The 13,497-nt window shown below is 33.7% G+C and overlaps 3 protein-coding genes across 4 annotated transcripts; 1 reads left to right on the forward strand and 2 right to left on the reverse strand.

Annotated features, from left to right (window-relative positions):
* Positions 1–6: 6 nt before the first annotated feature.
* LOC110408948 (MRG family protein) lies at positions 7–4,735 on the reverse strand. Of its 2 annotated transcripts, XM_021418110.2 has the most exons (10): positions 4,392–4,735; positions 4,034–4,087; positions 3,858–3,871; positions 3,099–3,244; positions 2,731–2,766; positions 2,051–2,091; positions 1,818–1,919; positions 1,391–1,470; positions 726–895; positions 7–279 (listed from the first exon to the last, which is right to left on the reverse strand). In XM_021418110.2, the coding sequence occupies exons 1-10, from the start codon at positions 4,527–4,529 to the stop codon at positions 173–175; spliced, it is 888 nt and encodes a 295-aa protein (XP_021273785.1). In that variant the 5' UTR covers positions 4,530–4,735; the 3' UTR covers positions 7–172. The 2 variants fall into 2 exon arrangements, with proteins under 2 accessions (XP_021273785.1, XP_089638508.1); XM_089782382.1 differs by lacking the exon at positions 4,392–4,735 and having other exon boundaries at positions 3,099–3,287; positions 4,034–4,355.
* A 3,150-nt stretch (positions 4,736–7,885) lies between these two features.
* LOC110409609 (uncharacterized) lies at positions 7,886–9,020 on the reverse strand. The gene has a single exon (XM_021419016.1). It carries the CDS (start codon positions 8,890–8,892, stop codon positions 8,089–8,091), a length of 804 nt encoding a protein of 267 aa, XP_021274691.1. The 5' UTR covers positions 8,893–9,020; the 3' UTR covers positions 7,886–8,088.
* A 2,276-nt stretch (positions 9,021–11,296) lies between these two features.
* Positions 11,297–12,727, forward strand: LOC110409869 (UDP-glycosyltransferase 84B2-like). Its single transcript, XM_021419363.1, has one exon. The coding sequence runs from the start codon at positions 11,297–11,299 to the stop codon at positions 12,725–12,727; it is 1,431 nt and encodes a 476-aa protein (XP_021275038.1).
* Positions 12,728–13,497: the final 770 nt, after the last annotated feature.

Raw genomic sequence — 13,497 nt, forward strand, 5'->3', positions numbered from 1 at the left:
TATATATATATATATATATATATATATATAAAAGACACAAATTGTAATTATATGTTCTAACTTCTAACTATATGCTACGGTGATGACAACGATGCAAACTTTTATCTCTCCTTCATTGAATTTAAATCAGAGTTTAACAGATTGAATGCTCTCTAAATAGTATAAAATAAAATCAATGAGGAGAGAGCTGATACTTGAGAAAATCCATTAACTTCTGTTGCAAGCGGGTTAATGTTTCCTCTTCAATATTCACATATGCCAAAAGCTCAGGAAACTTAACTGCAAAGACAGTAACACAAATTATTAATATCGTGAGCTACTAAGATTTGTGAAGTACCAATATCATGGATGATTATTAAAATTAAGATACACAAACACGTAGACACATGTCCCCAGGTGATGTCATCAAAACAAGCCCACAGGACTTGATTGTATAAACATATGGATATAACAACTGAGATGCTGCGCAGCCAAGAATGATGCGTCCCAATTCTACAAACAATTCCATTCGTCACTTGTGTCTCTAATGGGTTTAACATGGATTTTAGTATTGGCTTCTAGAGATCAATAAAATGCTCCTTTTATATAATTAAGAATAAAGCTAAAAGAAAAATCTGAAGTGATTTACATCCAACACATTAGTTAAAGCACAATATTCAACACTGCATGAAAGATGAAAGTAAATTAGTGCATTTAAAAGTGCTAACTCTGACAGATGGCCATACCAAAGAGGCGTAGTAAATGCTCAGCACCATATATAGTTGATGGAGAGACATCATCAAGGACTACATCTTGGTATTGTTGGCGCTCTTTTTTGTACAGAAGCATCACAGGTAAAGCTTTGTCGAAGTAACAGCGAATCCCCTTCAAGATTTCTCCAATTGAATCAGTCATTCTGTATCCAAAAAAACAAAAAACAGTCTATATCACCAATTCTACAGTAAGCAAATCTTAGAATCTCCTTTTTATAAGTACCAACGAGCTAGTTTAATCACAATTTTAAACAGTATTGTCCCCAAATTTCTCTTTCTAAATCCATTTACAGAGGATTTTTGTCTTTTGAATAATTCGTTAACACCATTTTGTTTTTCTTATCCATTGTTCTTTCAGATTACACCTTACAAGATTTTACTCCAAAAATTTCTTTCATAATAAATTTTTTACACAAAAATATATGAACATCTGAATATATAATTAATATCATGGGAAGTCACCATGAAGGGTAGAATAAGGACAAAGAATTGAGATGGAGTAGAAAGCAACAACAGAGATATCTAGGAACAAATTAATTATTCCGAAAATTGGATATTAATTATTCAAAGACAAGTTACAGCATAAATTTATCATGATTGTTTCAAGCAGGTGTGAAAGGATTTAAAAGTAGACTTACGTGCCATCCTTCTTGGACCTGTATTCTAGGTACTTTGTCAAAATATCATCAACATTTGGTGATCGAGGAAGTTTAACAAGCTGCAGAAAAGATGGATTATTGCCACCAAGCCAGTTTACAGAGTACCAGCCATAAGTATCGTTAAATTGTGCCCAAACTATATTCCACAAAAAGGTATTGGAGAATATAATAAAAATGATTGAATTGCATGAGTGTTGTTGAGTTTTAAGTTGTACACAAGAACATTGCTTCACAAGTTTCATGTAAAGGCTACAAAAACCTCATCGTAGTGACTGACAAATAAATAAAGGCATTATTATCAATGCCATTATCATTTCTATACTTTAATTCAAGTTAAATCATCAAGCAAAAAGTACTATAATAAGCGAAACAGTTACTCCAAAAGTTATTCCAACAGTTCATGCACCTTATCCTGTTGAGTAACAAATTCCCAATCATCAACCAGCTGCTTCTTTAGTGTTGATGGAATTTGGATCTTGACAAGCTTTTCCATGGACGAATTATCCTTCTAACAATTATTAAGCACATGTTGAAAAACAAAAAGAGAGGGTAAGAACCAAGGGATTTAGACTAGAAATAAGAAAAAAGGAAAGAAAAATAATTTCTCAAGAGCTGTAATTAATCATATACAAACCAGACCTCAACACCTGAGTCACTCTTTCTCTTCTTCCCTTTTGCCACTGCAATAAATATAAAAAATCACCCACCATAAGAAAAGGTTAATGTCTTTGCAAGCAGTCACAATTTTACTTAAGAAAAGGTTGACAATTGGCAAAATGAACTAAGGGAATGTTGAAGCAGACCATTAGGAATGAATGGTTGACTCCATTTATGTATGTCATATGAATGCAAAATATTTGATATAATGAATGTGACAATTAATGCAACTGTAATAGCCTACAAGGATTCTTTTTTTCTCCTTTTGGCAGTACTCTGACAATTAAACATCAATCTCAATATGTTAAGAAGGAAGAATATCAATTAATAGATGCTATTGCAACCACATGTCCATTCAATCTCCATAGGATGCAAATACAACTCATAACTTCAGACACTGCAGAACTAAAATGCCACACATAACTTCATTAGAATTTGCTGAAAGTTCAATACAACCTCTACCCAACTACATTAACTGAAAGCAGAAACTAAACCCAGTACAGGAACTCAAATCATGCGAGAATATCAAAATCAAGAAAATCTTTGATAGGACCCCTTAGAATATATACTGATGATAAAGAAGAGTTACTCCATAAATGAAAGAAAATCAATTACAAAGACAGGAGAATACAAAAAGAAAAAAAAATGTAAAATAAGCTTACCAGTGTTCTTCAGGTCCTCTTTATCCGCTTTTGCATCTAAAAAAATAAAAGCAAAGAAAATAGGGTATTAACTGCGGAATAAACAATAGTGACAACAATAAACTTGATCAAAACATGGCACTTGCCCAAAATAAGGCACAGGAAAACTTAAAAGGCCTTATCTATTGAGGAACAAAAACAGAATCTAGATGAAGATAATCGCAGCACCCATAGACTAATCCAGGGAGAATGCTTCCACTTAACCCAGAAAACAAACAAAGGATCTCTTAATGGGCACCCATCCGTTTAAACATCCACATATATGCACACAGAAAATGAACAAAAGTACATTAATAAACAAGCCAATAAGTCAAAAGAGTTAAGCTAACCAGCAGAGCTTTTTGGCTTGGTCTGAGCAGAACGTCCAGACTTTGAACTTTTGTCAACACCCTGTTTTTTGTCAAGTGCTTGCTGCTTTATGACATTCTCTTCAGTATGTTTCATCAGCCGGTCAGCACCTACCCATTCGTCCCAACTGTTGGCAAGATGTCCAAGCCATAGTAATGATTTCTGTTTCCCTTTTTGGAAGGGGGATATATAAATCAATGAAGCAAACATTTACTAGTAATATATAAAGTTCTGGAGTTATCTTTCAGGATTTCATAATAACATAAATGAATTAATACCCATTAAAAAACATGAGAACAAAAATAAACATGTTTAAATAAAATAAAACCTTATTTGTCTTGATTTTGAACTTGCCGTTGTTGCTTCGGTTCTCCAAACTTTACAATCTTTTTTCTTTATGTTTATAATTTTTTACAAACACAAAAGGGAAATGAGAATGATAAGCCATTGAATATAATATTTTAGCTCATATACATGACGCAATCCCAAATTTAATTTGATGAATGCCTGCCTAATGCTGCTGAAATTTTATACAGGAAGCATTATAAAAAGGGATGTTCCGGTGCTTAAAAGAACAAGTTTTCATTGGCGTAACTTTACAATAAATTTTACATGGACACTGTTCAAGCTAAAAATTTTGAAGATGCAGATCAACAATCCAAATAATAAATTAATTCAACAGCCAAAATGAGGCGGTAACTTAGGTTCAGCAGAGAGCATATTATCCAAGGCATACTCACTTTTTATTCCAACCCTGCAACAAAGCAAAAGAGATATCTCTTAATACCATAAACGATTATGTTCATCTTATCCTACATAATCGGCATGGCAACTAGATTAAGCATCATATAGAACTTAAAAAAAAAAAAAGGTAAGAAAGAAAACCATAAGCGAAAATTAAGGCAAGTATACTTACAAGGTAATGAACAAAGTATTTCCATTCCTTCTTCCGAAGCTCTGCTTTTTGAACCTAAAATGTAAAATCAAAATTACCAACTGCATAAACCCTAATTTCACCAATCAATCCCCAAATGCTTTAAATTATGGGCTCTAGTGAGCTAAAGAAACCGCTCAATTAACTTCAACGTCGAATTACATGAATCAGCAATCTAATAGGCATAAATATCATAATTTTTGTTTTAGAAAGCGAAAGGACGGAATTAAGTTTAAAGCAGGGGCAACGTCAAACACTGTGCCAAACAGAGAAGGACAAAGAAATTAGGTAAAATGTGGAAAGAGAAAAAGGACGAGGGAAAGAGAGAGAGAGACTGTGCCTTAGCTTCGTAGATACGAGGGCCGTGATAGGCGAGAACACGTTCGCCCTCGGAGAAGAGGTTGGAATTGGAGGGAGGAGTGTCGCCGCTCGACGTATCGGCGTCGGTTGCCGTCTCCTCCTTCGACGAACTTCCCATATTTTTTTATTTAGCTTTCTGATTTTTCCCGCTGACAGAAAAGAGAGGGAAACAGCTGATCTGTTCCTGCTGCAGCTCTGCTTTTAACTATTTGCGGCTGTTTTGGCACCTGCCCTCTGATTTACGCTTTGAGTCTACTGCTCCCGCCCGGATTTTTTACTTTTCTTTCTTGAAAATTTTTTCCACCCAAGCTTGAAAAATGTGTAAGATCAGGGTGGGATTTTGCACTTTAATATTTGGACTAATTTTGTTAAATTATTACTATAAAAATATTTTAACTTAATATAGTTTAATAATGTGAAAACATTTAGTTTTGCTAATCCAAACTTAACTTGTTGAGGAAAACTTTCTTTATATAACATATTTTATTGAAAATTTTAATTTTTTTTAATATTTAAATAAATTATTAAAATTAATTTTTTTATTATTTTAATTATGTTGTTAAAAAATATTTTCTATCGTCATCCATCTTTAAAAATTTTTCCCATCTTCAATAACTTTTCATGACATCACAAAATTATTAACATTCATTAATTATGTAAAATATTTAAAAAACTTTTTAATATTAAAAATATTATATGTACTATTTTATTTATTTATTTATTTATTTATATATTTCTTATCGTATTATTTTACTAGTTAATTTGTTAAGTAAGTAAATTATAAATTTGAACTCTAACAAAATGAGAGATTTCATGTGTGATAAATTTATTTTTTATTTTATATATAAAAAAATTTAATTGATGTTAATTATTTTGAATTATATTAAAAATTATAGTATCCTAGGAAAGGTAATTATAGATGATATCATCCTTTGAAGTAGTTGAGTAAAAATAGTCAATATTGTTTTGTTGAAAAAATAATAATGAATAACGAAATGAAGAAAAGGAAAATAGTTGAATAGTTAATAATACTTTCTCCAGAAGTAACTGAATAAAATATGATGCTTTATGGGATGGATTTCAAAAAAGAAAAGACAATAATGTTTTATGGATCGATCTCAAGATTAAAAAAAGGAAAGGCGGTAAAAAAAAAGGGAATGAAAAATGAGTTTATATATTTTACAGACTTACGATATTTTTCTTTTAATTATAATATTTTTTATTAATTTAAAAATATTTTACGTCTTATAAATATTTTTAGAAGAAGTAAAATACTTTTAGAATTCCAAACAACTAAAAATAATGAAAAAGAGCCTCAATCAAATAACTGTTGCCCTTTGTTTTAAAAGAATGACTAAGAATCCCTCGCCTGCTTTGAAACTTGCTTATATATTAAAAAGAATGTGAATGTGATAAATTTTCAATGGTTTAAAAGAAAATATAATTTTAACAATATCTTTGGAGCACTCGTTAAGTTGTTAGGAAAATTAATTTAAAAATTACTTTAATATTCTTTTTTTTAAATATAGTTAAAAAAGGAGAGAGGTAGAAAATGTCAGTGGCCCAAGCCCCGGTGCTTGGAAGACTTCGTGTCCGTCAACCAGGCTTGGGCCAATTCCTTTATCTATTTATGATGGGCCCTATAGAACTATCAATGTGTAATTTGTGGGAATTTATTAAAGGTTAAAGAAAAATGATAAATTAAGTATTTAATTATGCATACATATACACATATATATACATATATCACTTTGTAATTAGCCATAATTTTTTCTCTTAAAGCAATTTAACTTTTGAAAGAGTTGAAAATCAAAATACAGCCTTTATTTATTTATTTTTTCTTTCAATGGAGATTAAATACCATCGTTATCTTTCTTTGAACTGATTGATTGTAGGGCAAAGCACGAAAATGATAAAAGACTCTGGTTGCATAACAACTTCATGAATTACACATAGAAGCATAGAAAATTATTTATTAGATCACTTACAATCGAGACTTAAATTTGAAAACTCAAGAATGGAAGATTATTTTTTTGCTGTTAAATTAATCAACAAAGCTTCTTTAAATAATTTAGATAGTTATTGAAATATATATACAAAAAATTATATATATATATATATATATATATATACACACACATACACACCAATACAATTTAACCTCTAATTCATATTGATGCATGAAAGGAAAAACGAGGGACGGTTTACTGGCCGACCACAATTCCAAGGTCGGTGAACTTGGTCATACAAGATCTATTTATTCCAACTAAAATTTCCTATACTATTTCTAGCGTTGATGTTGCATTGATTTCCATGGGGCTTATGAGCGCCTTTTTCCAAAGAGGAAAGGAAAATTGGTACCAAAAGACTGTGAGAGGGTAACGTTTCAAACTAGGTAAAACTTGCTCTAAATAGCGTGCATGTGCAATCTATTTTTATAGTACCGAATACGTGCAGAGAGTTATCAATGCGCATAAGTTATTTGACTTCACACTCTCCGGCCATCAAATCTTTGCAAGTCAACATTCTTTTTGACATTATGCATGTTTCCTCATGCTTGTCTAATTTTTCTTTCTTTCTATTTTTCTTCATTTTGGTTTCCTACTGCCGATCATGTCAACAGTACTGTTATAATATGTTCAAGTAAATATAATGATATAATTTGTGAATTTTTTGGTATTTATTCCTATATAATATCAGATAATCAATGTTTTCTAATTTAATATGCATTTTTCTATATTACTCAATTATCAGAATTTCAAAAAGTATAAATCCTTAAACGAAAATTCAAAAAGTTTGAAGTTTGAAAAAAAAAAGGAAAAGAAAAAGAGCTCCTTAATGTGGACTTGAGTAGCTGAATATAATATGCTGGATCTTCAAATGGCAAAAAAGTTGTTGAAAATCAACAAGGCCGCCTTTCCTAGTTTGCTTATATTACTTTGATACTTAAAGATATATTACACTCCATAACTCTTTTTCTTTATGGTATGAACTATCTCTGATTTATGGAACTAAAGATTCAAGTAACCAGTAGAATTTCAGTTTATTACTTGTATGAGTAATTCCTTTCAATGAGGAAAAGATTTGGCTGCAACTCATCCAAAATAAAAGTTAAAATTTATAAATAGTCACAACTATTTTTAAAAATGATTTTACTATTGAAAAAGTTGAAAAATTAATATACAATATTTAATCCCCTTTTTCCCTTGGAGGTTAACTACCAGTATTTTATTTATGTGAACTTTCAATTTTGTTTGTTCTTTGGGAGTTGGAGGAAACTTCTTGGCTAGTAAAAAAAAAAATTGATTGATCACAGGTGAAGATGATAAAAGACTTTGACTGCGTGACAAGTTAATTAATTAATTAATTAATTAATTACACATAGATTCCTAGAAAAGAATGACATGAACAAAGAATCTCTTATTACAACTGCTGAAAAAGATTTGGATACATTATCTTTGAGCACCAACGAAGTACTGAAAACAGCTGTGCCACTTCTTAGATAAACAACAAAATAAATAATGAACTAAAAGAATGAGCTCGTATATAGTATAAACTAAATCTTCTTGTTGCTGAAACCAGCTTGTATTGCTGGTGTTGCCGAAATGTCTACTTGTTTCTCATACCAAGCCTCGGACCGGAAACTTTTTTACCTTTATTATTTGACTGTCAATGAACTAGTTTCCTTGTCCAGGGCTCGGACCAGAGTCCTTCATGTCGCCATTAGTCTGGTTGTCTGTTAATTTATTTCCCACACCAGGGCTTGGACCAGAGTCCTTGATGCCTCCAAGGGTTTGGCTGTCAGTTAACTTGTTTCCCACACCAGGACTCGGGCCTGAATCCTTAATGCCTCCGAGATTAGAGCTGTCAGTGAACTTATTTCCCACACCGGGACTTGGACCAGAGTCCTTAATGCCTCCTAGAGTGAAGCTATCGGTTAACTTGTTTCCTACCCCAGGGCTCGGCCCGGAGTCCTTGATACCTCCAAGAGTCGAGCTGTCGATTAACATGTGTCCCTGACCAGGACTTGGCCCGGAGTCCTTTATACCTCCAAGAGTCGAGCTATCGATTAACTTGTGTCCCTCACCAGGACTCGGACCGGAGTCCTTTATACCTCCAAGAGGCAAGCTGTCGGTAAACTTGTGTCCCTCACCAGGACTCGGACCGGAGTCCTTTATACCTCCAAGAGGCAAGCTGTTGGTAAACTTGTGTCCCTCACCACCAGAGCTTGGACCCGAGTTCTTAATGCCTCCTACGGTCTGACTATCAGTGAACTTGTGTCCCCCGCCAGGACTTGGACCTGACTCTTTGATGGCTCCAAGGTATAAGCCAATATCAAAGAAATCAGGGACCTTTCCGCCGGCAAAGTTCTGGGACATCAGGATATTGAAGGGGTCACGAGCTTCAGTCTCAATGAGAATGGAACTCAGCAGTAAAAGAAGAGAAGAGAAGCTTAAAAAGGATTTTGTCGTAGTCGTCATTTTGGAAAGTGAGAAAAAGAAAGAGTTTCTGTTGGTAATGATTTTATTTCCTAGAGTTGGATAATTGAAACAGAGGGAAGTGAAGGTGAGGAATGCTGTAATAGGATTTCAGAGCAAAGCGAAGCACGTTTATGTGATTATTGGGTATGGACAATGAGAATCTGATGCGCTATTTATAGCGTTGGTGAGACTTTCAAAAAAAAAAAATGATGGCATTGGTGAGGAAATTAGCGGTAGGTATTTTTGACTAGGGTAATTGCTTGGGAGATACTTCATTTTTCCAACCTCCTAGATTTTCAAAAGAAAACGTGGTTCCTGCTGAGGAAACAACTGGGGAAGTTTCTGGGATTAAAGAAAAGAGAAATTGAACAAAGCCTGGAAAAATCAAACAAAAATTGGAGATTGCGAGTCTAAGCTGGAAGTGGACGTCATGGAATTACAAGGTAAAAGAAGCTATACAAGTGTTGATTCTTAGCTTTCCCTGGCCGCCTGACGGCCTGAGTCGCCGAGGAAGTATTTCTTTTGCATTGGCAGCTCCACTGGGGGACCAAAGACCGTGCACATATCTTTGAATTTTCGAGGCCTTGAGGAATTGATTACAGGGGAGACGTTAACTCAAGGGAAAATAAAGCTTTGACTGGTCAGTTAGTCAAATCTATGTTTGACGATTAGAATTAGTGCAAACACTTTGGTGTGTTTATAGAGTACTCTTCTGGAAAAATTGTTTTTTAAGTCATATATATGATATATATATATATATATATATAGTTTTAAATCAGATTAAGTCAAAATGATTTATGTACTCTCCCTGTGCCGCCTTGGTGTTTACGTTTGAGTCACATGGCATGCTAATTTATACTATAAAGCAGCCCCTTGAATTTTGATAGTTGATTGATGACTTCGAATTGAAAATATTAAATAATAAGCATAATACCTACAAATCTACGACTACTAACAGGTCATGCTATTATATTTTTTGGGTACATCTAAAATGTTATTCTATTATAAGATAAAACTCAATGAAATTAATGTGTACCTAAGCTACAAAATGTATTTATTTTTCACTTTTAACTTTTTTCAATCATTGCTTTAATTCATTATCATTTCTTTTTCCAAATTAGGAATGCAATATATAATAAAATATTCCCCTTTACGATCTAATTCAAACATGTTACTTTTCATATGATAAATGCTCTCAAAGCTTCTTAGTGCTTAATCTTGCAATTAGTTTTGGTATGTATAAAGAAGTCTAAATAGGAGAGGGAATTCAAATTTTTTGCCCAAACCTCTTAAAAGAGAGGAACAACAACTACTATAAAATGAGTTGAATTCAAACTTTTGATTTATTGATTGGTATATGATCCCTTACTTAAAAAATAAGATTCAAATTCTCTTTTCCCTAATTATATATATATATATATATGAATAAAACTACTATAGGTTGAGTCTTTGATTTTTTCATCTTACTTGGTGTGTTGCTACCTTTTGATTCTTGTTTCGTGTCAATATAATTAGATTATTGGATAGGTTCTTTCATGTTTGTTGGATTAATTAATTACTATAAGGATCTTAAAGTGAGATATTAAAAGCATCTAAATCATTTAACTTGATGTTAAAAGAAAATCTTTAAGTAACACTTCTTCTAAAGCTTGCAACTCTCAAAAAAAAAATTTTATGAGATGGAGAAGTTTATTATGTAATCCAAAATCACATGTATAAAAAGAAAATAAATAGTTGAGTGACACTCATTCAAACAGTTATTAAATGATTTAAATAATTAATTTTTGCACTGGTAAGTAAAAATTTTCTATTAATACATAATTTAAGTATTTTAATTTGTCACTTGTCATGTGTTAATCTCCCCAAGAAAAGTAAGAGATTTACTTTCATTGGCTTAACTGGAAGGATATCATCTGCTGTTAATATCTTGGATTTTTCAGATATACACAGATTCATTACCATACAAGAAAAACTAATTCTCACGTATTGCACATACAACAAAATTAATTAGGGATAATTAATTCTTTGCAAATTAGGAACATTAACATCAAATAAAACTTTATAAGGTACGTAGTGCTCTAAGGCAAGTTTCATGAATTTTTATTAGAAAAGATTGATAAAAATTGCTCAAATTAAAAATTAAAATTTATAAAGTAAAAATCAGTATCTAATTCTTCAAATAATTAAAAAAAAAGGGACAAACACTCTATCAAATTCTCATCAATGGCAATATATCACTAATACAATCTGCCCTGCCATAGAAAGGAGATATGCATGACAAATATAAAAACTTGCTAAAATATGCATTTGCATATAAATTAGGGCCACACTAATCAACAATGATCTCACCTCCTTGCCCCCTGAATAAAATAATTTTGGCCTCAACCTTGCAATTTGGAAAGCAATGGAGATTGAAGGAGTACAAGTGATAATGGTGACCTTAGCCTTGCAAGGGCACATGAATCCCATGCTCAAGCTGGCCAAAGTGCTCGTAACAAAGGGCGTACATGTAACCCTTGCCACCAATGATGTTGCCCGTAAGCGGATGCTAGACTCCAAAATCTCCACCAAGTTCACCAGCACCAAAAACTCCTCCAGTACCTCCAATAGCCCTGGACTCAATCTAGAGTTCTTCTCCGATGGTCTTAGCCATGACTTTGATCGTGACAAGGATACTGGCACGTTCATGGCTTCACTTAAGACACACGGACCCCGGAATCTCTCAAATCTCATTGCTGATCTCAAAGCTAATGGTAATAAATTCTCATGCCTCATTTCCAGCCCCTTTATCCCATGGGTACCAGCTGTTTCTGCTGAACATGGGATTCCTTGTAGCATTCTTTGGATCCAATCTTCAACCGTTTTCTCCATTTATTGTCATTGTATTAAGCGTCCAGACTTGTTTCCCAACTTGGAAAACCCTAATGGGAGTGTAGAGTTGCCTGGAATGCCAGGGTTTACGGTGGGAGATCTTCCAACTTTTATGCTTCCTTTTAGTCCTGCTCACTTTCAGCTATGGGTTGTAGAATTCGTTTCAGTTTTAGATAAGGTAAAATGGGTTTTAGGAAATTCGGTTCATGAGCTGGAAGAGGAGATAGTGAACTCCTTAGCTTCAGTGAAACCGTTCTATCCCATTGGTCCACTGGTGTCACCATTTCTTCTAGGAAAGGAAGAAACTGTTGTTGGAAGTGTTGATATGTGGTGTGCTGAAGATTCTTGCATTGAATGGCTTGACAAGCAATCGCCTGCCTCAGTCATTTACATTTCGTTTGGAAGCATCATTATGTTATCAGTGCAGCAAATTGAAAGCATTGCCATGGCATTGAAGAATGTCAGCAGGCCGTATCTCTGGGTTGTTAAAGGTTCAGAGGCGAGAAAAACTGAATTCCCACCTGGATTTTTTGAAGAGACCAAGGAGAAATTAGGTCTAGTTGTTTCATGGTGCCCTCAAGAGAAAGTGTTAATGCACAAAGCTCTGGCTTGTTTTGTGACACATTGTGGGTGGAACTCGACCCTGGAAACCGTGGTGGCTGGCGTGCCTGTTGTTGCCTATCCAGAGTGGACGGATCAGCCAACGGATGCCAAGCTCTTGGTTGACGTTTTCAAGATGGGGGTGAGGATGAGAAATTGTGAAGATGGGACACTAAGCGTAAAAGAGGTTGAAAGGTGCATTATGGAGATTATTGATGGACCAAGATCAGAGGAGATGAAGGCAAGGGCAGTGGAGTTGAAAGAGGCTGCAAAGAAAGCATTGGAAGATGGTGGTTCTTCGAATCAGAACATTGACAAATTTATCAGTGAAATCAGTGGCAAACCTTTCAGCAGTAACATATAAATATTACTATGATTCAGCACAAGGAAATGAAATGATTGATGGGAAAATGCTTACTCTCTTCTCTTTTCAACTTGTATGTCACCGTGAGTAGCACACATTATGAAGAAGTATTACATGACATTAGCAAATATTACTGTAAAATCTACAAAATTGTAAAATGAAAAGACTTGCTATTTCTGTTGAGATGTTTTTAAATACATATGCCAGAATTGATCTCCTCATATACCCCATATAGCATAAAATTTTAATGATAATTTAATAGATTGATCTCGCTATAAGGATACATCATTTTAGTTAAGCTACAATATTTACAATTACACTAAGCACAAGACTGAGTTATATTCAAGTCAAATTCTAAAATTGAACTCCATCAAATGCTGTAGTAAAGAGAATGAAATCTACCATTTGCTTTTCTGTTGTTACACAACAATCAACCTGAAAGAAATAAGACCTTCTAAATTCCATTCTTCAACATCGGAAGTGCAATTTCTACCAGTAGTGGCACCTCATCACCAGGATAATTTACAAGCTGCACTTTATTATAACCACTCAGTCCTGACAAGAGGGTATGACTTCGGACAGAATGGTGACGGATTCCCTAGCTCATCCATAAGCTTCAACAGGGCATTTTCGATTCCATCAAATTGCTAGATGCTGCTCCGTTGATTGGTTTCCCACTCAATCTCACATGCAGATGATCTCTGCCTTTCTTAAACCTTTTATGAGACCTCCTGCCCCCGTGCATGACAACCACTTCATTCATGCAACTA

Source organism: Theobroma umbraticum, unplaced genomic scaffold (genome assembly GCF_002168275.2).
Source record: "Theobroma umbraticum cultivar Fairchild unplaced genomic scaffold, ASM216827v3 scaffold_44.0, whole genome shotgun sequence".
Lineage (NCBI taxonomy): Eukaryota > Viridiplantae > Streptophyta > Magnoliopsida > Malvales > Malvaceae > Theobroma > Theobroma umbraticum.